At 40.9% G+C, this 25760-nt stretch overlaps 2 protein-coding genes across 3 annotated transcripts in view; one reads left to right on the top strand and one right to left on the bottom strand.

Moving 5' to 3' along the window:
* Nucleotides 1-12780: 12780 nt before the first annotated feature.
* Nucleotides 12781-21132, top strand: tecrl2a (trans-2,3-enoyl-CoA reductase-like 2a). The gene is given in 13 exon segments (XM_068709521.1): nt 12781-12861; nt 14919-14969; nt 15274-15325; nt 15912-15956; nt 17356-17459; nt 17841-17956; nt 18883-18988; nt 19318-19390; nt 19476-19519; nt 19611-19665; nt 19960-20048; nt 20147-20192; nt 20278-21132. Coding segments are annotated over 13 exon segments (990 nt in total). The 3' UTR covers nt 20406-21132.
* Nucleotides 21133-21262: 130 nt separating this feature from the next.
* abca4a (ATP-binding cassette, sub-family A (ABC1), member 4a) overlaps nt 21263-25760 on the bottom strand; it is a 30187-nt gene continuing 25689 nt past the window's right edge. For both annotated transcript variants that reach the window (XM_068710069.1, XM_068710070.1), the window contains 11 exons: nt 25607-25730; nt 25130-25259; nt 24879-24999; nt 24714-24776; nt 24445-24551; nt 24184-24325; nt 23749-23883; nt 23538-23641; nt 23367-23459; nt 22961-23210; nt 21263-22289 (listed from right to left, as the gene is read on the bottom strand). In XM_068710069.1, coding sequence (XP_068566170.1) covers nt 22170-22289; nt 22961-23210; nt 23367-23459; nt 23538-23641; nt 23749-23883; nt 24184-24325; nt 24445-24551; nt 24714-24776; nt 24879-24999; nt 25130-25259; nt 25607-25730 — 1389 coding nt within the window. In that variant the 3' untranslated portion in view covers nt 21263-22169. The remainder of the gene's footprint in view (nt 22290-22960; nt 23211-23366; nt 23460-23537; nt 23642-23748; nt 23884-24183; nt 24326-24444; nt 24552-24713; nt 24777-24878; nt 25000-25129; nt 25260-25606; nt 25731-25760) is intronic.

The raw sequence follows: 25760 nt of genomic DNA, 5'->3' as shown, positions 1-25760 counted from the left end.
TTGTTCTGTTTATTTCAGTGCACAATGATTATTAACACTCAGATAGGACACGTCATATTTTTGTCGTATCTTATTGTTATCGCCATGTGCTGATCAGCTGCTTCAGGCAAGCTTGTAACAATCAGTGTGCTGCTGTAGAAACGATTAGTTACAATGCAGTGTTCAGTGGGGATTAGCTTTCAAAAAAGTCTCGGTTCACAACTGCAACTAACTAACTTTTACACAGAAACGAAGTAAGTAAGTTGTTTACTGTGATGGATTGCCTTTCTAAAGCAAATTGGGTTTTTTTGGATGTTGAAATTAACTGAAACTAATGGCTGTCTGGCAGGTAGAAAATAAATTTAGAAACTTGGGGTGTGCTTTGAAAAATGGTTGACAGCAATGTAAAGTATATGCAATTTGTGGTTAATGGTCCAAAACATGCAAAACCACCGGTGCAGTCCTTTAAATCCACCTGGCTGATCCAGTATTAGTGAAAACAACACCGCCACAGCATCAGGATGTGTTGACATCTCTATGAAATCTTTAGTCAGCAGTTTGCATTTGCTCTCTGAGGATGAGAATGCACGTTGTGAACAAAACATAAATGAATAAATCTTTGACCGTTAGTGGGCTGAACAGTGCTGGAACATGTATTATAACTGAGAGATGTCCCTTAAAAGAACGTATATTCTTTAAATCAAAACCTTTTAGATTGTAATATCGGTTCTGTGCACAGATTTAAGTGTGTGGATATCTATTCCACCAGTTTAAGCGTTTTATTATTTGTTCATGAAGTCGGGTGAAGCCGTGGTTATCTTGCATTTACCTACGGCTGTACAATAGAACAGATTGAGATGATGATTTCTTTCTTCAGTCAATAGAAAGAGAACTCACCATCAGCTGGTTCAATGAGCCCGTGGTGTAAAATCACATCATGTCTTGAAAATCAAATCCATGATGAAGGAAGAGTCGGGTAACCATGCAGTCTGACCGTAGTCCACCCATAGCTCACATCCCCTTCTTCTCCCTCTGATGTGCTATAGATAATAATAATAATGAAAATAACAACAACAAGTATCACTATTATTACTATAGTTATTGTGCTATTAAGAATGTCCTTTCTTGTTTCCTTCCAGCTGACAGTATTTCTGGGAGGCTTTGTTTATTTTAATTCATCCGGTTGTTCCTTCACTTGTTTCTCAGGTGTTCTTTACTCTCCACTACAATCTCCTCTGTGCACAATTAACACATTGTATCTGCTAATTGTCTTTGTCTTCAGTACTTTGTCCTCGTCCTGCCTTGTCTTATCTCTTCAGCGTTATTGTTTCTCCTCTGAAATAATTCTGGATTATTTTATAGCATACTCTCATCTGATGTCTCTTGCTGCCTCCTTCCCTACCTTCCCATGTGCTTCACTCTTTCCTAATCTGCTTCCATAAGTGGCTTGTTATTCTCTCTCAGCTATCTGTTAGCTTTCTATTTGCTTGACATAATGACTAGCCTTCAGTTTCTGCTTTCTCTGTGTGCCTGAACATCTTGTGCCGGTGGCTTTTCCCATTTCCGTCTTTGCTGTTCCATTTTCCTGCTCGCCTGATTCTGACCTTTACCGCATGCAGCAGGTTATTACCCAGAAGGCCGTTTCTCTTTCCTCATTTTGATTCCTTTCTTGCAGTTTAACACCTATAGATTTCCTCCCAGTGGCTCTGTTAACAAGCAGTCAGAGGACCTCGTGGCCTGCTAACACGCACGGGAAGCCACAGGTCAAAGATTTGATCTTATCTCAAAGTCCCACTGAGCATTCTGAAGCATTCTGAAGCATTCTGAAGTGACTGAAAATATATGTGTTTGATTTAAATAAATGTCATTATTATTGTACTGACTTTCTGTTTTTCTTTCATTTTATTTTTTAAAACTATTGTGAGTGAGCTGTTGTTCACATCTATGGCGTAGACAGACTAGTGCTCCTGTTATTTGCTTCACGTGGTATTTTATGATATTGTACAGCTTGCTCTCAGCATGAGCAGCCACACATCTGTGCCTTGTTCTGAACAGAATGATGCGTCTCCTGCTGTGTGAACAGGCTGTCATTAAGATGCACCTGTTACTGATCCTTCAGGAACACCTGAAAACAGTTCAAACCTGTTTCATGGTCTTTATTCAACCATTTCATAGAGTTACTTAATACTAATCAATATTTATATATTAACAATGAAAAATGATTATGAGTGATGTCAAAGCCACAGAATAGTAGTATTGTTTCCTCGGCTCTCAGTGTCACTTCGCCTCTTTCAGCTCATTGTTTTGGGTTTCTGGAACTTTACTGATTATTGATTACTCTATTTAAAGTGTACATATTCTCTATTAAGTCTGTGATGCAATAATTCAGAATCGCTATGTTCTGTCTTCTGTTCTGCTGCTGTTTGGCCAGGACACCCCTGTAACACACGTTCCTGTTAAATACCAGTTATACGTGGTGATCTAATGTGAATCCTGTGAGTGAGGCCGGTTCAGTGAGGACGTGGAGTTCATGAATGGACATAAATAATACATGTTTTGGCAGGTTTCATAAAGTTTCATTGTTCCTCTAATCGTATGTATTCCGGGATCTGAACGCTGTGAGATCACAAACTGATGACAGTAATGTGTTCATGTATATTTAGGTGTGTGTAATCTGAGTGTTCTAATCATGTCCCACTGTGATGTAAACAGATTCATAAGGTATCAAACATGTTTATGACTCTTAGCTTCTTTACACTTCTTTTCTTTCGTCGTCTCTCAGTCTCTCCCTGTGACTATTCTATCAGCTGACTGTGGCCGTTCACTTTAAGTTAACCAACCACATTTTGCAATTTCCTTTATCCAATCACATTGTTGCTGTCAACCTTTAAGAAAGCTCTCTCTGCTGCTGTCAGCTGTCGTTGCAGCACAATCAAATGCGACCCTCCTCCAGCCCACTCACCTCCAGACGGCATCACAGTCATGCTCCCTTCATTACCACCACCACCAGTGTCTGGACTCTATGTGACCTCATCACTACCCTCTGTTGTACTACTTCACGGTGGAGTCCTATCACCAAAGACTTCTCCCTCTTCATTTCTTGTACATTACTGTTCATCCAAATGAAGTCTCTGCTGATTGAAATGGCACATGTTGATAGAACGGCATAAAGTGACATCGTGTTGGTAATAAATATGCTGCTTTATGTCTTCCAGGAGAGCTCTCTGTCTCTTGCATTGGTACCGTACCTTTCATGCATCAGTAGCATCATCTTTCTGTTGACAGGAGTCCCCAGCGGCCCTGCTTGTGTACATTGCAGAATCTACTGTAGGCTGTAGTCTGTGTTTGCTGCAAGAACAAAATAAAATCCAATGAAAACATTTCCCACATACTTTAAACTGGTATCCCTATTTATGTATAATGTATACATCGACTACTATATTTCCCATGTATATTTATATATGTGTATGTATATTTATACATGTATATTTATATATATGTATATTTCCCATGTCCTGTGCAATTTTCCTGCACCCTACAATGTACAATGTAAAGTCCATGTTTGCTGTGTATGTACATAGAGCTGATCATCAGCTGATCTTTATTCTAAGCTAAGCTTGGCTCTATCTTCATACATGATGTTCAGACACATGAGTAGTATTGAATGTTAAACTATTCCTTCAGTTGAATAGTCAGTCCCCTCTGAAATACAAGCTGCTGCTGCAAACTGATCTGGGAACGGTGCCAGCCATTGAAAGTCACGCTGGGGGAGGCTCCTCCTCACACCTGGCTGACTGTGGGTCTGATGGAGGATGCTGAGATTGCCTTGGTGGCCTGCAGCCTCATAGCCACACAGATATAAACCTTCTCAAGTTTGGTGTCTGCATTGCTGCAGACACCAAACCTGGAGAATGGACTCCATACAACCTGACCATCCCCATCAAAAGAGAAGAAACGGAGGCAGAAGGAAAGTCAAAGGAGCTGAAGATGTGTCTGCAGAAGAAGAAAGCAGAAGCCAGGGAGGAGGTCTTCTCTGCAGAGATAGTTACAGAGCAGACAACAGCAGCAGAGCCTGAAGAAGAAGAAGGAGTTCCTCCCTCGGTTCTATAAAGGTGGACGAAGACACAAAGACAGCAACCCAAAGCATCCACACATTAATACACATTAGTACACATTAATACACATTAGTACACATTAATACACATTAATACACATTAGTACACATTAGTACACATTAGTACAAATTAATACACATTAGTACACATTAATACACATTAGTACACATTAGTACAAATTAATCCACATTAGTACACATTAATACACATTAGTACACATTAGTACACATTAATACACATTAGTACACATTAATACATATTAGTACACATTAGTACACATTAATACACATTAATACATATTAGTACACATTAGTACACATTAATACACATTAATACACATTAGTACACATTAATACACATTAGTACACATTAGTACACATTAATACACATTAGTACACACGTTTATATTCAAGAAGTGCATTAAATACGTTGATTCTGATTTCCACTGGGAGCTAGTGACTTGATTGAAGCTCTGGAGTAATATGTTCAGATTTGCAGTGACATACACAAAATATCACTTCAACAGAGGAGTAAAGATGTCGAAAAATATCTTTATTCAAATTAATTATAGATGTAGGAGAATATTTATTAACATTTACAGTTTGTAAAAAAACCTTTTTCTACTTTATGTGGGAATCACTCTTGGATATTGCTATCCAAGGTAGGTACCAAAAGCTAATTGTTTCAAAGACATGGATTTTAAATTGATATATTTATGAAGGTTTGCAGCTTCACCAGTCCATATCTATTTGTATTATGGATCAAATGCGTAGTGTGTGATTCCCTCAGCTCTGTGACGCGTTTCATCATCCTCCAGCTTATTGAAACGTGACTCCATGAATTCATCACAATCCTTCTGTGAGGTGATATTATGTCACACTGTGTTTATAGGTTATTATATTGCACCAAAGGGGCCAAAAAAAACAATCATTGCTGGTTTAAGAAATCATTTTAGAGTGCCAACAGTCAGCTCTGGTTACCACGTGAAACACGTCACAATACTTCATTCATCTACATATTATAGATGAATATTATATCATAGTTTAACCCACAACATGATAACTGGGAGAGGTAGGGGATATCAAATGAATGCTTATTTGTTGTCATGCAGCTCTTACTGTAAGTATACATCAATTATGCACACAATCATACATTGGTTTTAAATAATGCAATTATTGTTGTGTATTGGATTTGATTCAGCAACAAATGTATCAGACTCATAATGGTCTGAGCATTTATGTACATGTTTTTCTTACTGTTGGTAATTTCAATTACTGATTAAAGTTCCCATTGAACCATTAATAATTTAGAGAATGAAAACAACATGAGAACAATATCAATTTAATTCCTGTGCGTATTAGTGATAATACATGCTACCAGTAGAGCTACTCATTGTTGTTGGAGGTACTTCAGAAAGTCCTAATTACAGTAAGAATTACAGTTGTCAATGTAACAATTGACCAAAGCGTCATTTGACTTCACCAGTGTATGCTGCAGGCAGAGAACAGCTCACCAGAAGGAGAGCAGGCCTCAGAGGTGTGTTTGTGTTCACAGACAAAGAGTCCGGTAAAAAGCCGTTGTTCCACCGCTCCACGAGGTCAGCGCTGACGTGTCTCCTTCAGACTCATCTACCGACACGCTGATCTCAGCTCGGCCCAGAAATCAGAAACAATATCTGTCTTACTGCTGCAGATGTCACAGATAATTTTAGTCCTGTTGAATAATTTAAACTCTACTCATCCCAGTAATGTGACATGCATACGTGGCTGCTAGTACCTGTAAAGGTGATTAAGGAACTGCTGTATCTATAAATTCCTGGTAGTTGTCTTGGCTGATAAACTGAAAGTCACAGACCACTAACCAGACTCAGGCAAGCTAGCAAGCTAATACTCCCCCAGAGCTCCATGAAGACGTGTGAGTGGGAATACTTACTGGCTGGCAATACAGTTTTCTCATTTACTTTCTTTTGCTTGAAAATGGAGGAACAGCATTGTTGAACGGTTGAAAATGATTAATAAGATGAAGACACAATCCCCCAAAACAAAGTCAGACTTCTATCAAACCCACACATATACATTATGATCACTCTGTACAGTAAAAACCATATCTACTGTTACTGAAATTGGAATTATTAAGGATAAGCATGAAGAAGTGTAGATAATGCTGTTTGACATGAAGTGATGCCGTCACTTGACCGGCTCCAACAAACCAACATCGAGACATCGAGGTGCTTGATTTCTGTCTCTTCCGTCTCTCATGTTCTGCTCCCTTCTGTCTTAATAGTGTGCACTTATTAAAGATGATGTGATTAGATTTCATCTCAAGCAGAAATTGTTTGAAATAAATCAAGACCAAATAAATGAATCAAGCATTCAGTGGCACACTGCTGTATTCTTGACAGCATGGCACGAGCTCTTTGTGTCTGAAAGAACACTGCAGACTGAAGTCCAGGACGTTTGTAATGTTGAGACAATGTTCTGACAGCTAAAGAATGAATTCATAAGATGTTGATTCATATTGGACGGTGTAAATGATATATTCAAATAAATCTTGCAAAAAATACAACTGGACATGTAACATGTAATTTACCAAATAATGTATGAATAATCCGAATAGTAAAGAATGACTCGCAACCTCTTTACCCTGTATGCTGGAGATCACCTCCATTTTGTCCAAAGCAAGTTCATTACTAGTTAAAGTTAATACATATATATCCTGGGGTCCAGAGGCTGTCAGGTGCTTTGTCCTATATCCACTCTAGTGAGGCAGAAACATGGGAAGTCGAGGCCTCTTTAAAAATAGAGACGCTGTTCGATCACTCACACTCTACTCACTTCACTCACTAAACACAAGAAAGAAGAACTACATTCACAGCCAACAACGATGACTGGGATTTAAAGTGTGCCCTTTGTGTTAACAATACTAAATAAGTAAATACACTACAAAGCAACACTTGACTGAGGTTGTGTGTACACAGTGAAGACACACACAGGCCCAAATCACAGACAAAACCACATGATCATGAAACGCTGGTACAAAAGGATGAAGGTGGACTCAGTGGTGGGGGGGGGGGGGGTTACGCTGGTCCTCCTCCACAGTCTGGGCTGCAGTAAAACGTTCATAACGGCCGCCACTGCAACTGATTACTTTACCATATGTCTGGAAAATGAAGATGACATTACGGGAGTAAAACAAATGAAAACAATGATGTGTGAGTTTGCGGCGACGCGTCGTAATATGTCGACTGATTACTTGGGATCTCTTGCGCAGCGACAGTAATATCTTTCCCCTGTAGCTCTGACACGGCAGCACGAAGCAGCGACAGCATCCCTCTTATGAGAGCCTCACATCTGCAGTTAATGTGGCGAAACATTCACTTTGTCTTTGTTGTGACGCAGACTTCACTGTTGTGAGCAACAGACAGTATCGTCGCAGACTCTATTGTTTACCCACTGCAGCCTTCTCCTGGTGATTATTTATGATATTGGAGAGTATGTTTTTTATTCTTTATGTAATCATAAAGAATGCATATCAAGTGAATGAGCAAACATAGTGCAGCAGCTTCATCAAACATATTCAATACTGGCCTCTTTCTTATCGTTGGATCGGGTCAGAGCAGCAACAGTATTGCTTCTTCTGCAAGAAGCAACACTGTTTTGGCTGATATGGAATTGATTTGGTCTGCATTAGATGGTGTTGGATCAGCGTACTTTAATTATTTTCATCTGCGATATGTTTTGCAGACTGAACACAAATGAATCACTCTGACATTGCGGTGATTGGCTTACATTGATATTTTCCATGCAAATGGGTTTTGATGAAGAGTGTTTCTCAGATTTCTTTTTAACGACCCATTAGTGTTCTAGAAGCTTGAATGAAAGGTTGCTTTTATAATTGCATTAGTGTCTTGACACTTTCTTTAGTTCCTCACTGGTGACATGGAGAAAAAATGAACAGAAGTGATGCGCTACGCTGTGGAAACAAGAACATATGGAAATACTTTCAAAATATTACATATAATCCAAACTCCTTTGATGATTCTACCTCCTTATTTATGCATTACTAATCTATGCATTGATGGAGTCAAAACTGCAATGTTTACACTTCATACTTGACTGTTATGCATCTTTATTCTAACATGTCACATTTCTTCTCAGACAGACATTAGTAATATATAAAGTATATAACAACAAGCCATGAGTGTCTAATTTATTTCATCTTGTATTATTCTCTCTTGGTATATGTTCTACCATTACCTCTTTTGATATTACTCACTTGTATTTTGTGTAATGATGTAATGATGTAACTTGGTTCACAGCAGCCAAAGTGTAAATTGTCCTCCATCAATAATCATTCTGGTCAAATTCACTTCACCGGCTGCAGACGTTTCACTTCAGTCCACTTCACTCAATCCCAACATGAAGAAGAACAGAAGGAGAAGGTTGGCAGGAGAGTTGCCCTCACGAGTTAGATTCCTTATGAAAGACGATCAAACAGAAATACATGAAAGAGAGCAATTTAAGAATTTAAGAGGTCTATCCAGTAAGTGATTCTACAGGACACCTGTACAGGCTAGTGCTAGTTACCATCTCCCCCTACTGGAGAAACACCATCTGTACTTGAGAACACGATCAAATAATGTGCAGTGGACCATACGAGACTAATATATAGTCTCTCTACTGTAGATTACTTTATAGATTGCAATTTGCAGCAGGCACACTGCAGTGTAAAGAGGTTGAACAGCTAAATTGTTGGACAATAAAATGTATAAATAAATTACTTAAAGTTTGCACCAGTTTTAATGCGATACAGACTGTTACACATCAGCGACTAGTGGGTTTATTTGTATTCCAGTCAGAGCCTCTGTAACCCTTCAAAATCTGGCAGATGAAGCTCACATGGGACCAGGTGGGAGAACTGCTGCTGGACCTCTGACCTTTCTATGTCACAAAGTGGGTAGATTGCAGTCCAGGTCAGGAATAAGTTACAGGTTTTTAATTATTCATGTTTCCTGGGAATACAAATTGAAGCTTGTAAGACTATAATTATTAAGGGAGGAGAGGGGAGTTAATGATGTGCATGTAAGGATGTGATTTCTATTTAAATATCTTCTTTTTTATTTGCCACACATTTAATAGTGACAGAAACAGCTTCATCAAAAAGACTGCTTTGGTTCATAAAGGTGCGCTTAGCCACAGGCAGATAGTTATGTGTCTGTGCTGAACCAGGGTTTATATTGAGTGCATTGGTTGTGCACATTATGAGGTCTATTGAGATGTAAGTCCCTAATTTGATTAGTCTCCATGGTGGCAAATTAGAGTGGTGCCTTCATGAACCCTTGAGGAATAAATGTAAAACACTTAAAGGTGCCCACTCTGTGATACCTTGTACATAAACATCAATGCACACACACGCCTCGTACACAGTGCATGTTCAACAGTCTCCCCTACGTGTATCTTCAGGGGCTAAGGGATAAGTAATATTTATATAATGTCCTATATGTACTTTACACACAGATTCTTCCTGCATAGCCTCAGATCTCTGCAGGGAAAGTGAGAGGAGACGTCCTGCAGTGTGCAGATTGTATTTAGTTGTAGCTTCCAGTCAGCATGAGACCACACTGTGGGTTGCTCATTTAGAGGGCCAACAACAACAAACTACAATGAGACGGCATCCACAGAGGTACGATGAGGGAAAAGTCAATAATGACCCACCGGACCAGCAGCTCTGTTCTGGCTGTTGACTGCAACTTCTGCTCATAGAAGGCAACTGAGCAGTGAACTGCTGAGAAACATTATGCTGAGTCACACAAACGTTTCCCTAAAACGTTCTCCTCATTTACAAAGTTATTAATCCACAAAGCTACAAGAATATTAAACTATTAAACTACATTAAAGGACACAACAATCTTTAAATATCACACAATCCCTCCTGATTGAATTACATATTTAAAAATACCAAAAAACGGACAATAAAAAGGCAAAGACGTGCTTGCGGTGCCTTTATTCTAAAGACTTATGCATTTGCCTTGAAAGCAACCCAAAAATTAATGATCCCAGTACTTGGTCATTAGCTTAGTGGCTCAAGCTTTTATGTGACGGCAAATTGGAAGGAGACAGTGGTAGATAATGATCAGTGGAACCGGTCCTACTGACCAGCAGAGGACAGTGTCAACCCACAGGGTGGAAACCTGGAGGCGTATCCGCAGCTAACCTCCATTACTGTACGGATTTAACTGACGCTCTCACGCCATGCAAGCAATGCACATGGAATCTGAAACACGTTGCATCCTCTGGGAAGCCTAAATGTTGGATTTTGATATTTGTCATGATTGTGTTGCTGGAGGAAAGGTCGGGGCTCATAGAAGGAAACGTTGGTCAACTTAAGGGGGAACTTTGATCTGATGGTGTGAGACAAAAGATCAAAGAGGCCACTGCAGAGATTTAACCCAAACAGTCAGAATCGACATTCCCTTAGCAGTCGCTCAGGTGTGAGGTCCTGAAAGAGTTAACATTTTAGTTCTCATTTTAAAAGGGTGTGGTCTCTAATTTACAAGCGCGTCTGAAATATAACGTTGATTCCTTTCACACAGAGTCCACAGAAAGATATATTTTTGCTCTGTGAAACTGCTGCTGCCTTTCATTGTGGTGTTTTTATTGCGTCTCCTTGCCATCTGTCTCTCCGACTCATTCTTCAGCTATCCTGCCTGGTTCACATTTGCCTGAGTCCTTCAGGCTTCCGTCCAGCTCTGTATCTTCCCTTTTTCCCACAAATTGAATCCCCTCAGGCAGCACGATGACAGAGTGAATACATGCTGAACTTGATTTTCATGGTATGAATCCACTTTTGAAGGGGACAAGTGGAGAAAAATCACAGCTGAGCGAGCACAGGTGAAAGACTCGAGGGCAAAAGAAAAGAAAAGCTCGCCACGCAGGTGATAAAAACATGAAATGCAACTTGAAGACATTTCTCATCAAGGCATTTGTCTCTGAGACAAAACAGCTTCAGTCATTCATAATTCAGTCATTTGTTGGTGTCTACTCATATCTCAGCTCTAAATACATCTCATATAAAGTCATTAGACCACAAACACTCAATACAGGTTCAGCCTGGTTCTAGCTGTGCGCACACACACACACACACACACACACACACACACACACACACACACACACACACACACACACACACACACACTGTGTATAGAACAGACTGTGTAGATGTTAGATGCACTGAAATGGAGATAGAGGCGTCTGAAAATGTACTGCAGCAAAAAATCCCACCTCTTCTTTTATTCAGTCCAAACTAAATATGTATTGAACACATTGCATCAAACAGCAAGTATAATAAGCTCCTGTTAAACCTCCTAGAACAAAGCTGAACCCACACAGTCTATTAATAAACGCTTTCAAGGTGAAACGCTGCACACATGAGAAAACAGTGAAATAAAACCAACAGAGGGTCATCGCTGGAATGAGGAATGATGGGATATGTGATCCACCCTGAGGTACACAAAACACCAGCAGGCTGAACTAGAGAGTCCAAATACAGACAGGTAGGTGACTCCCATGACAGGTTATTAGACGCTAATGGTCAGCTTATCGTTAAATCCCCAGAGTGCCTCCTCATGAGCCACAGACTACTTCAGTCCTGTAATCCCGTTAATAGAAGAACATTGATGTACTTGTTGTTTACAGCGCAGTTTGCCGTCTTTCATAAACTGCATACTGCAACTTTAACTTCAAGCATGCTTATGCAAAGTATACATTTACAGTTTGACCCCAGTAGTTCCACCTCTCTCGGGTGGGGTATTTTGGTGCTCAGTCCAGCCCTGGTGGGCTCATCTTCTGCTGACACTACTAAGCACTGCAGCTGAGGACGAAGGTGGTTCACAGTCCAGGATTACATTCATGCAATTTACATATATATATTAAATGTTGTTTTTTTGCATTTTTCACAAGTGGATTTAAACAAGGAATCCATTTGCTACACTTGTGTTACTAAAGGTTTCTCGTCCGAAAGAGATTTTAAACTTTTGTGCCATCTATCTTCTACTTTTCTGCCTCAATTTCAGGTAAGTATCTGATCACTGGAGCTGAGTTGGACTCTGATCCAAAGATACAAACTGAAGAGAAAGAGATAGCAGGAAGCAGCAGGAAAGAAAAAGCAGGGGGAGAGACTGTGCAGGGTTTCTGGAGAGCCTCTAGTGATTCTGTGTCCCAGCACTATAGAGAGAGAGAGAGAGAGAGAGAGAGAGAGAGAGAGAGAGAGAGAGAGAGAGAGAGAGAGAGAGAGAGAGAGAGAGAGAGACAGAGAGAGAGAGAGAGAGAGAGACAGAGACAGAGAGAGAGAGAGAGAGAGAGAGAGAGAGAGAGAGAGAGAGACAGAGAGACACAGAGAGAGAGAGAGAGAGACACAGAGAGAGAGACAGAGAGAGACAGTGAGAGAGAGAGAGAGAGAGAGAGAGAGAGAGAGAGAGAGAGAGAGAGACACAGAGAGAGAGAGAGAGAGAGAGAGAGAGAGAGAGAGAGAGAGAGAGAGAGAGAGAGAGAGGGAGGAAAGGAGGCTGTGGAGAATAAGGGGTCAGTCCAGGGATTGTCCTCGATAGGAGAGGAACTACTTGTGTGTGTGTGAGGACTGAGTTTGTGTGTGTGTGTGTGTGTGTGTGTGTGTTGTGTGCGTGCTGATGTTTACGGTCATCTTTCACCCTGTACACAGAGGACCTTTATAATAATCCACCACCATGAGCCGGACCACCTTTTTTGAGGTAAGTCTAAATGTTCGGTTTAAAGCTTCGTGCCGCAGAATGCTTTTAAATGAAGTGAAACTTTTAATTGCCACTTTCTGAGTTTGAGTTTACTTTGCTTCACAAGGCCTCACTCGACTATGACAGTCACTCTGAGCAGTGTTTGGTAGGGAGATCAAGCAGAATTTGTGAAATCATTAATGAGGTAGCATTTATAATTGAGGTGCAAACACTGTTCTGTCAGGTAGACTCTGAGCATGGTAACGAATGATGTCGACTCATCTGATCAGACACTGAGGACAACACATGGAGGGGTACTAACAGTGAAGAGCTAACGTCGTGACGTTTAATGATATGAGAGCAATCCTCCATCGATACAGTTCTGTGTCAAGAGTAAACTTAACTTTCATGATACATCTACTGTCTTCTAGTCTCTCAAGGCCTTATGAGCAGCCACTGGAGAAGTAGACGAGGCACTGTGTGCAGCAGGCCTTTGAATTCAGGTTAATGTACAACATGCTCTGGATGTGTGCCGTGCTCTCAGTGACTGTCACATCAAGGCTGCATGACAAATTATCAAATATTTAGATTAAGATATAGATTTATGTTTCCAAAGATAATCTGATCTCATAAGTTTAAATGAGAAAACGGATGCCAGTCATGTCTGGTCTTCTCATCGAACTCTCCATTGAACGTGAATGTGTGCGGACAGGCAAGAACTTTTCAAGTGTTCCGTATGACCTGTGCTGTTACATGCTGTCAGCACAGCCCTGTGTTCCTGAGGGAGGCCCGGGGGCGTCTGATAATCCCATTTACAAGGGCACGGCACAAACGAGTGCACACCGTTACACAGCACAGAGCCCTAACGACGCCCTCGATGCATCAACGTGTGCCTCTAGAACGGGAAGGTTAGCGGAGGGAGAGCACAACAAAGCCGTCTCCCAGGATGCCCTTTACCGAGACGTCAGCATGCAAAGAGTGAACACACACCGCAAAGAGCGACAAGATGTCACGCTCATCTCACAGATCTCTAGGCGCATTGCAGGGTGTTTTTCAGAATCAAGAAACAACGAATGAGTAGAATATTGTAAAATGAATCCTGGCACAAGATTAAACGAATTACCAGACTTGTGTTTTTTGCAATGCAAACAGCAGACGGTATAGAGCTCTTTCTCTCTTTCTCATGCTCTCTTTCTCAACTGTGCACTCAGCAAATCTTTAGGTATCCATTAGCGGGTTATTACACTGTCCAGTAAGGGAACCAATTTAGCTAGGACAGCTCTGCTGAGCAGCACAGTATGGAGTGCTTTCAGGGCAAATTGTGGGCCGCCACCCACCATCCTCCTTGCATATGCTGTACATCACCGCTGACACGGTCTAATTAAGATGAAAAAGATGTGTGCGAGAGAGCGGCCAGACAACACAAACAGCCTCATCATTCATATTGAGCCTACTGTACTGAGCCAAATCATATTTCATTCATATTTCCTCGGTTGATTCGAGAATAGTGAGGAATCGTATTTCTTTTAGAAACAAGTATCTCATGCAGGGACCAGTTCTCTGTTCAACCGTCCATGTTTGATTCAAAGGGGCTGTGAGTTGATTCAGAGTTTCCTGTCATCCTTATCGCTTGAAAGAATCAATCTAAAGAACAGTGAATGTGTAGTTAGCATGTAGCTCAACCCGTGTATGTTCTTAAGTGACAACATTTAGAGATTTTTAATTAAATATTTGTGTCAATATGAAGAAAGTTTGTGTTAAAATATGGAGGCTTTATAAGAGAAGATGAAGTTTTGGATTATGAGAAAAAGTGATTGTATAAATCATCAAAGCTGTGATAGAGATACATATTCTTTACATACATATACATACATGTATTTCTTTACAACTTATTCTGAGAGCAAGGTGAAAGTCAAGCTTTCATTGCCTGCGGCATTGTTGCTGAGGGGACATGTAGAGTAGACAGATCATCATCAGGTTTAGCACATTCTGGATATTCAGTGAATCTCTGAAATGTTTGTGTGAACTCTACCTGCTGCTGTGCTTTCTGAAGGCGCTGCATCTTGTGTTTCCTTCAGGTGAGGGTCCTGGATGCCAAGACCAAAGAGCAGCTTTGTTTTTTAGATAAGGTATGCTGACGTCTGGTTTCTCCTCAGGTAGCCTTAAGGTTGGAAACATGATTCACGACAATACATATTCTGTATCATCTTGCAACTCTTGATAAAACGTTAGTTTAATTACGTTTAGTGAAATATTCCATCCCCAGATTAATGCTTTCTGGCATCTTCTGAGATACATGTCAGCCTGACGTACGTGGTGTTGTTGGACACCTTGTGGTCTCCACTAGAAGTTGAAATCAAACTATTTGGGTTGGAACAGTTTTCGTCTTCAGTGAAAACACAACAAGGGTCTAATATTTGGTGTCCTATTTAGGTGGATCCCCATTCAACAATAGGAGACATCAAGAGCCTCTTCCACAAGTCATGTGAGTGTTCACAGTAGCTTCTGGTTCTATGATATGTTCAGTGTTTTATCTCGACCCCTGATAGTGAGACTATCTGGTAAAGTACTCTGGTGCATCAACTCATTATCCGAGATATCAGTTTGAATTGATATATTACTGCATTGTTTGTTTGTTTGTTCTATTATTGCACATTTACTCTAAACTACAACTTGAATATGCTTCTTAGATAAAATTGACAAACTTGCCAGACTATTGAGTGAATCATCTTACAATAAATCACATCACACCACCGGAGAGAGAGAGAGAGGCCCTCTTCTTAAAGACGTCTTCCTCTGAAGCCTGCAGTGCTTCTCTGAAGCTGGCAGTGCTTCTGTCACCAGTGGGTCTGGTCACAAAAGTCACCGAACGTTTGCCAAGCCTGAGGCCATCAGAGATCAGAGCAGCAGAGCTCAACGTTATCCCGTCGTGATCAATTATTATTGGGCTTGAGGCCAAAATCTGTGTGTGCAATGCCAGCTCTATCCAACCCTGTGTGTGTGCGTGTGTGTGTGTGTGTGTGTGTGTGTGTGTGTGTGTGTGTGTGTGTGTGTATGTGTGTTCTGCTCAGATTCTCACTGGTATCCAGCAAGACAGGCCCTGATGCTTGATGCCAGTAAGTATCCGTATTGTGATCATTTACTATATTTCTTTGTATTAGTGTCGCATAAACTACATTGAAGCTTGTTGCAGTGTTTGGTATCTATTTATGTTTAATACTGAACAATGTGGACTTCGTCAGCCACAAACACGTCATGGTGTTTCAGTAAAACGCAGACAGCAAGGGGAGTGTTCTTAGTACTATTTAGAGTACAGTCTATGTTTTGTTCTAGGCTTTTACTCATTTCACCAGGAGAGGATCTATTGTGTGAGAGTATGATGCTGTTGTACTCACATAATGTGATTTAGCATCATGATTCCAACATCGTGTTTATAGTCTTTAGTGTGTTTATACTTTGACTTAAAAACAATTATGATGTTAGATTTTTCTTTTCTTCAAAACGCAGCAATAAATGTCTTGTTTCTATGCAGCTGTAATAATCACTAGAGAAACCTGAAGTAAGCGCAGGCATTGAGTGGTTTAGAGTACTAATGGACCAGCGTATGTTGTTCATAAAGAGAAACAGGGACAGTTACACTTATGTTGTTTGTAGAGAGTCGACTGTGGAAAAGGTGTGCAGAAATGAAACGGCATGTTTTGAGAAGTGTATATGTCCCACCGGACAAAGTGCTTCTGTTTTGTCATGTGACACTGATGCTGTTGAGACATGTTGAGCTCCTACACCGGCGCAGCAGAGTTCAGAGATCCAGCATCCTCTGTAACCTCAGGCCTGATGTTGATCATCTGGAACCGAGATGTGATCAACTGAAAGAGATTTTGAGATGAAACCACTCAGAATGTTCAACAACATTTACAATAACCTTCAGTGTGGAGTCAAGAGAGTCATTACATCACCGTCACCTTGGAAACACGGCCTGCTCTTCCTTTACTTCACTAAAGGTCGACTGCTTGATGCTAACCCTTCTTTCATTCATGTTAATTAAAACGGTAAAGGCAAACGCAGCACATTAAGTACATGAAGAGAGCCCTTAATGTGGCGGGGCTTTGAAATGGACTATGAGGTTATCTTGTCAATAAAAAGCACAGACTTTGGTTAAAAGCCATCTGGGCCACTTTCCCCCCAATGATATTCTAAAAATGTCATCCAATTAGCACAATATATTATCTGTGCCGTGCCCCTGTGAGCTGCAGGTAGAGAGAACGTGTGCTGAAGAACTGATCACACACTCAGTTTAATGCTTATGCTCTGCACTCGACTGCTTAAATGTACATATTCATAATGAAATGCTATTGGGAATTCTGTCAATACGGTGATTTCTCAATTCTACACAGCTTGATAGTCTGAAGACAATGATTTGTGATATGATAGCAGAAGTATTTATGGCACAATTTCTGTTCAAGTTGAATTTGTACATACAATATTTGCCAGTGTTTTTTGTTTTCTTCTTTTTAGAGGAAAAATTGCTCAGAGACGAGGACGTCTTGCATAATCTACCTGTTGGGACTACTGCCACCATGTACTTCAGAGATCTTGGGCCACAGTTCGGTTGGACCATGGTGAGAAGAGTACACCCAAATATTACTGATGTATCAGTACTGAGACAGCTGAACAGAGACATCAGCGTCTGGACTGTAGAGTCGGCTGAGAGTTTATTCTGGAGCAGCTGGCTGACTTCTTGGTTGTGATGAGAAGACTAGTATATCAATCAAGGGATTCATTATTGGTTCAAGATATCTCAAGGTATAAAAACATCAGTAAAGTACAGAGTACAGAGTGTAAAGTGTCATGGAGAGAATATGTGTATGCACTGTGTATATGGGCTCCACAGTAGTATATATATATATATATATATATATATATATATATATATATATATATATATATATATATAGTATGTAGATATGAAGTGTTCATGTTGTCTCTCCTCGTGTTTCCAGGTGTTTCTTGCAGAGTGCATTGGGCCACTTCTCACCTACCTCCTCTTCTACTTTCGAGTGCCGTGCATTTACTCATACAAGTATGCCTTTACCTCTAGTCCTCATCCCGTTGTCAGGTAAGTGGAACAAATAGACCAACAGCGGCGCAGGTTTTTACAGGCTGTGGGTTTCAACCTGCAGACAGTAGGCAAGTCTACTTGGATGTAATGTTTACGAACAATGACCACATTTAAAGGAATAGTTCCATGTGTTTAGAAAATATACATATTCACATTCTTTCTTGTCAGGACAGATGAGAAGATTAATACCCTTTTATAGCCGCTTAGCTTAAGCTTAGCAGAAAGATTGGAAACTGGAATGAGCGTATTTTCCAAAAAGTGGACCTATTCTTTAATAATAATTATTCATGAAGTCTTTGATGTTGTGTGTTTTACTGCATGCTTCACTACATATGGAATCACATCTATTGTGGAGTAAAGGTCTCTGCACAATGAAATCAGCATCTGAAAACTAACTGCGCTATCTCGTGTCAGTGTACCGTCTACACTGACACGAGATAATATAACTTTTTAAAGAAATCAATATGTGATGCTGCTGTTACAGGACGGTTTGGACGATCTCTTCTATTCATGTTGATGTGTTATCGATCTACACTCTCTCCCCGAGGGTTCGTCAATTTATTGTAGCAAGGAAACCTTAGAAAAAAGGAGTTTTAACTATTGTCATCCATTAATGTTTGTTTTGACATCTTCTATACTGTATCATAACTCCTCAGTCATTTCGACAATTATTCTCAACATGTTTCTATTATATATATTATTAAGGTGTTCTATTATTTAATGTAGGTTGCATTTTCTTTTTCTTTCTGAATCACAAAAGCAGCAGTGACCCACTTTGTCGCTCATCGATAATTTAAATTTGATCTTTTCTCATTTCATCTTTTAAATCTGCTGCATCACATAGTGTGGTGAAGTTGCACAGTACAACAGGAATGTAAGCGCCTGAGTTAAATGTACCTCATCCTCACCTCTCTGTGTCTCAGACTAGCCTTTGCCTGTCACACCTTCCACTATATGAAGAGGTTGATAGAGACTGTCTTTGTGCATCGTTTCTCCCATGGGACCATGCCTCTCAGGACAATAGTCAGGGTGAGGACATGACTGCCCTTGAAGAGAAGAGCCTCTGCTGATGTGTTCAACTCTTTCTCAATGTGTACACCTTTTACCTCTTCCCTTTTCCTATGCAGCTGTTGTGGTGCTGAGTTTAGCCTCAGGACAACCTCTGATTCAGAGCGCTGTCTCAGTGCAGTGTCCTGATGAGGAGGGTCACTATACGTCTTCTAGTGTTTGTCTTAGTCATTCAAAAATAGAAATTGTATCAAAGTAGGAACGTGTTAAGTTCAATTGACAGGTTCGTTGTACGTCATATCACTTTTTCATTTTCATATATTTATACATGTGTTTGTTTCCTCTCTTAGAATTGTGTCTATTACTGGAGTTTCTCAGCTTGGTTGGCTTACTATATCAACCACCCTCTTTACACACCGCCATGTAAGTCAGCCCACACACACACACACACACACACACACACACAATATTCTGCAGCGTATCAACACCAGCCTATCTCTCTTCACAGCATATGGAGAACTACAAGTCAACTATGCGTTACTCATATTTGTGGTACGTAGAGCGGTATTCACTCAGCACCGACTTACATTAAGAGCACATGCATGTATGACGGTAAGGTGTGAAATGCTTATTTCTGATCCAGATGTGTGAGCTGGGAAACTTCTCCATTCACCTGACTCTGAATAATGTGAGAGAGGGTGAGTTGTGATTCTGATTACTTCCACACTACTTAAAGGAGGAATGCACCACGTTGTGCAGACATTGTCCAATCGATGAGTTTAGATGCTGTGTGATGAGTTTACTAAGACCATCTTCAACCATTCACTTGTTCCCGTTTGATCATTTGCTCAGTACCCCATGCTAACACTAGTTTGGTTGATCCATCATGGAAACATGGATATGGTGTCTACAATATATTTAAATCATTATAAGAACTGCTACTTCAAATGAAACGTAAGTTGTATTATTAACTGAATCTCTTCATTTCTCAGGATCCAGGGTCAGACGGTTTCCTGAGCCAACAAAGAACCCCTTCACATGGCTGTTTTTCTTTGTGTCCTGTCCCAACTACACGTATGAGGTAATAGAAAGCATGTACAGTCATTCATCGTGGCAATGAACGACAACCACACTCGTGTGTTTACCTCTCTGCCTGCCTGTTGATTGGACACACCGTAGGTCGGAGCTTGGGTGGGCTTTTCCATCATGACCCAGTGTCTGCCAGGTATGTCCAGCACACTACGTTCTGTTGATGTAAATCCACTTACAAACATGTGTTTGTGTTCATACTGCAACGGTTTGTATTCCAGTGGCGTTGTACACATTGCTGGGCTTCATTCAGATGACCATCTGGGCCAAAGGGAAACACCGAGCCTACAACAGAGAGTTCAAGGACTACCCCGGCCTCCGGATGGCCATCGTCCCCCTGATTCTGTGACAGATCAAAACAGGAGCTACTGCAGCAGACACCGCGTGTGTGTTCACTGCTGCTGAGGCCAGCATTATGCAAGTCTTTTATATCTATGAACTGAGGACTACGAGTGATAATATTATAGCAATATCCTGGAGTAATTAGACATAGCTGGGGTCCTTTGTTCATTTGAAACAATGGGAGTGTGATGTGAAGTTAATGATATTGTATCTTCACTGCTGCCATAGACTACTTTGTGTTAACGTTGGTTACACATTGTGTTTTTCTATTCGGCTCTTTCAGGACGTGACTTAAGGTTAAAAATGGCACCTCAGCCTTTTTAGCAACCCTTATTCAAACAAGTGAATAGTTCTCATTGCAAGCTGATTTATTAATCTGCAGGTTGTACCACTTCTTCTCAATTATGAATGCTTACAGCGCTGATACACTAACCCTAACCCTGAAAGAAATAAAACATACTCCAGGTCATAATAAAGTGCCTGTCCAAGCAATCTAACAGATTAGAATGTAAGATGTCGTGGCATCCAATAGAAAGTGTAGCATCACTTCTAAGCTCTCAGGAGGCAGTAGGAGATTTAATAATGCAGATATTAAGCTTCTCCACTGTACGTCTCAGACTGTGTTCTTCAGAGAAAAGGGAACTGTAAAAGTGTAACTTCTGTCATTAATGTGTAGAGGGCTTATCAAGTAGTCGGTGATCATTGCTGTTGTTCTCCAGCCCTTACTGTCTGATCTCAGGTTTTATTAAACTGTCAAAAACTGTTTTGTACAAATGTGAATGTGAGTAATCCTATAAAACAAATCAAACAGAACGTCTTGTGAAAAAGGCCCACATCTTACGTAGAGATCGTACTTTATTTGACGCGATGCCCTCTCAGAAACATCACGTCCTCTAATGACACCAGGTTGAACAAGTTGAACATATATATGATAAAGCGCATAGACTGAAAAGACAATATCACACAATATGAAAATGATTCAATAGCAGCAGGAGGACTTTGTAAAAATCATTAGTTGTATTGCACTAGCAGAACATCTTCATTAGAGTCATGAAGCTTCAGTTAAAGCTGCCTCAATAACGTGCTGCGGCGATGCTTCTATCACACCGATTTACAGAAGGCAACAAAAAAGAGCATCATGCTTGGCATCTGAAGCAAAACACACAGGACCTATGCTTTCTTCACGTTCCATTAAAACCCGATATAGAACGTTTTTGACACGTCATCAATCAAAGTCATGGTCCTACATCTCAAGCTGTTTCATTTAGTTTGCAAGGCCTACAAGGTGAGCAGAGCGAGGAACATACAGCAGGCACACAAGCGCTTCACACTTTCCAAATTCAAAGCCCACTACCCCCATTTACTAGAAAAGCAAAGTATTGCCACTCGAATCATCAGTCAAACACGACGTGTGTCACGTCCCGTCTGCTGCCTCATTCACAGACCGCCTTCCAAGGCCTAAGACCACACACCAGATCAACAAAGACCGGCCCATTCCCAAGGCTCCTCCAAACCCAGAGGAGGAAACCTGTTCCTCCTATGGGTTGTTAGGATCCCCAAACTGATCTCGCAGCACTCGCTTGTCTCTACCGGGCAGGACTCATGATGACGCTGTGGAGAATCTGATACTTTGTTTCATTTTAGGAGAAAGTTTTGCCGACTAACTTTCCGTCCTTGGAAGCAGACATACATACCGCATAGGGCGCAATCTTTAAACAGAGCGGCTTCTAGAATGAAATGAAAACCAAAGAGAGTCTTCATTGAGATAAGTTCACTTCTCCACAGACTTGAAGGGTGTGGCTTCAATATACCGCTGCGCTCCTGCAGCTTTGGGATGCAACACGATGGCGTCGTCCTCTCTGGACTGTTGCTTGGCGAAATTCACAAAAACCTACAAGTAAGTACATAGAAACATTAGGATCAAGCTTTACTATAATATTTGTATGACATACTATATTATGACATTTTTTATGACACAGTAAACTATAGGACTGTTCCTAAAACCATTGTGAGGCCTTTGAAGCTTCAGTGAGAAATATTCAAAGATATTCAAAGATATTCAAAGATATTCGAAGATATTCAAAGATATTCAAAGATATTCGAAGCCTTGGTTTACTTTAGTTCTGGCTTCACAGTGGCCTTTGACCAAGACAATGTTCATCTGAGTCCAGGTTTGAAGAAGTTCCAGCTCGGCGTTTCTCATTATTTTAACGGGAAAAGACCGGAAGGACAACCCTAAAACATAATGCCTCCGGACACGCCTGTTGCAGACGTAGTAAAATTAGTTTGAACTAAGTTGGAAGATGACGTATAATGAGAAATTCTCAAGATCTATCACGTAAAAGAGCAAATCAAAAAACAAATGAAATGAAATATGATGCAAGCGGCTCTGTGAGGCTGTTTCACCTAAAAGCGTAGAGCCAAGTTAGCACGGCTAAAAGTAAAGAAGTAGTGACTTATTCACAATTTGACTGGTTTTAAACTGAGCCATCTGAACATCCTGACAGAAGCATGAAAGGAATACATGTTAAATTTCATAATTGGTCATGTTCCTATATCTACCTGGTCCAGAGTGGTCTGTGACACTGAGTAGTCCTCTATCTTGAGCTTGTCTTTGTTAGCCAGGACCATTTGAAAGACCCTCCCGAGGGAGGAGGAGGAGATCTTGTACTGCAGAGTGTTGTAGTGTTTCTCTCTCTGGATGCAGCCAGGGAAGGTGCTCTCCATGAAGGCTTCGGCAGGGTTCAGGTCTGGAGCGCACCCGGGCTTAGCTGCCCTGATCTTCATGGTCACCACGTAACCGTCACCAAACCTACGTTAACGTTGATGTGAGACAAAAGAAATAATCAAAGATCGGCAATTTCGTAGAACGCTAATATGATTGGATTTGTGTTTAATTGTTACATGAATGTTCCAGAAATTTAAATATATTTAGAAATGTGATAGGTGATAAAGTAAAATCACTTACTTGTACTTAAGGTGCTGAATGGTTCCCAAACACTTAAAGGATCCATTAACCATGATTGCTAAGCGGGTACACAGCGCCTCACATTCCTCCATGCTGTAAAGTCAGATGGTGAAATTAGAGCTCATGAATATGCATGATCACACACAGTCACACACACACCAGAGAGTTTACCTGTGTGAGGTGAGGACCACAGCTCGCCCATCCTGGATAACACTCATGATGGAGTTCCACAGAAAGCGTCTGGACAGAGGGTCCATACCTGTGGTGGGCTCATCCTAATACACAGTAACAGTAACAACAAAGACATGAACATACACACAGAAACATCACCCATCCTAAACCTCTAGTCCAAACCGAGCACCGTCACGAGTGTGCGCCTCACCAGGAGCACCAGTGCAGGGCAGCCTATCATGGCGATGGCTGTGGAGAGCTTCCTCTTGTTGCCTCCACTGTAGGTTCCAGCACTTTGGCCTACATACTCTGACAGACCCAGCTTCTGGATGGCCCACTCTGCAACCTGAGCATGAGGAGGATACTGTAAGTATGAGGAGGATATGTATATATATATATATATATATATATATATATATATATATATATATATATATATATATATATATATATATGTTATAATTAAGTCAACCCAAATGTGTCCTTTTTAATCACAAGGGGAGGCCAATAGTTAACAAGTTAGGCTCGTGGACTGTGTTCATTTTACACACAAACATCATGTACACTATATAAGATGCAGTCATCACATTGATCGTTTCACAGTGCTCGGTACAAATGTTATTTCCTGGCAAAAGCTGCATCTCACCCGGCTGATCTCCGACTCAGGAACTCCACGGAGGCGGGCGTAGAGGTGCAGATGTTCTCTGCCTGTCAGCAGCTCATCTATGGCGTCAAACTGTGGGCAGTAGCCCATGTTCTGGTGGACGTCCAGGATGTTGGATAAAATGCTGAAGATTTAGAGGAAAACACTCACAGTAAACAAAGAGAATGCTGATCACAGGCGTCAAAATGTCTATCAAATTACATATTTGTTAGTTGCTATATGTCAAAATAATATATTACTAACCTGTGACCAGCAACTGATGCCGCTCCTGAGGTGACGTCAATGTCTCCAGTCAACATTTTAAATGTCGTGGTCTTCCCTGCTCCATTCACCCCCAGTAGACCAAAGCACTGCAGAGGGTCAGGAGAGAAAACAATGGAGAGAAGACATGTGTTATATATATATATAACAGATGAACAATGGAGAGAACACATATGTTATAACAGATGAACAATGGAGGGCCCAGAATGCTTCCTCTGTGGAGTAAATGATGTCGGTGTAACCACACACACCTCTCCAGGTGATACTGCAACACAGATTTGGTCCACTGCAGGGATGATTGTTCCCATGTATGTCTAGTAAGGCGAGATGAAAACAAATATGTAAGTATATTCTTCGGTGTGAAATCTTTTTTTGATCATCAATTTCAACATTTTGTCCAAAGACAAATGTCTCACCTTGGACAGGTCTCGTATGCGTAAAATGTCATTTGTTTTTTCACTCCTATAGAGTCGTTCTCTCTCTTCTGCCACATCTACATCTTCCTCCAAAATAGGAGGATTCGGGCGATCTGATATCCTGCCAATGATAGATTCAGTAAATCAACATGTAGTCATTCTCTGCAGCAGTCACATCACAATTAGAATGTGTCATCTTGCAATTTTATTACACACATTGTCATTTTTAATCCGAGCACTACTACACCTACCAGTGATCCATGAAGAAGCGATACTGGAACAAAATGTTCAGGATGAAATAGACAAATCCCTCCACAGCCATGCAACACAGGTTCTTCCCAATGAAGTCCCAGTTATAGGGGTCTGGACTGTAGTCCTCGCCTGATGAAGCACAGAACATACCTCTCAGTCACGCTTCTTCATTTACACAATGAAGTTTCAATACAATCGTAGAATAGTTTATCTTGAATATATCTTTCAGTTCATTGGTGATTGTATTCATTCATATCTTCCGAGAGTTATCCTTCACTGTTACATAATCTATTGCAGAGCGTTGTATGGTGTAAAAGTGGAGTCTTGAGTGTGCTACAACTCTGCAGTTGGGCCTTGGTGGCACATGTAAGCAATCAGACATGTGATGCAGCCAGTGACTCAGCACTCATTCACAGTGTTGACATGGTGGCGGACAGCTGGAGGCCGGTCCGTGAGGTGTAGCTGTGTGTACATACCAAAACGAGCATAGATATCGGTTACAGCCTGGTTCATGGCCATGTCGATGAGACCTCGGCCCAGGCAGTAATGGGGGAAGATGAGCAGCACGGCCTTTAACAGCTGGTTGAACTTGTACAGAGCCTGGACAGAAATCCAAATTAGGGTGATGTG

The sequence above is a fragment of the Cebidichthys violaceus genome, unplaced genomic scaffold (assembly GCF_023349555.1).
Source record: "Cebidichthys violaceus isolate CVI_PGR_0920_01 unplaced genomic scaffold, fCebVio1.0.p SCAF_15, whole genome shotgun sequence".
In the NCBI taxonomy this organism is placed as follows: Eukaryota; Metazoa; Chordata; class Actinopteri; order Perciformes; family Stichaeidae; genus Cebidichthys; species Cebidichthys violaceus.
This window is presented reverse-complemented; position numbering and strand designations above follow the sequence as displayed.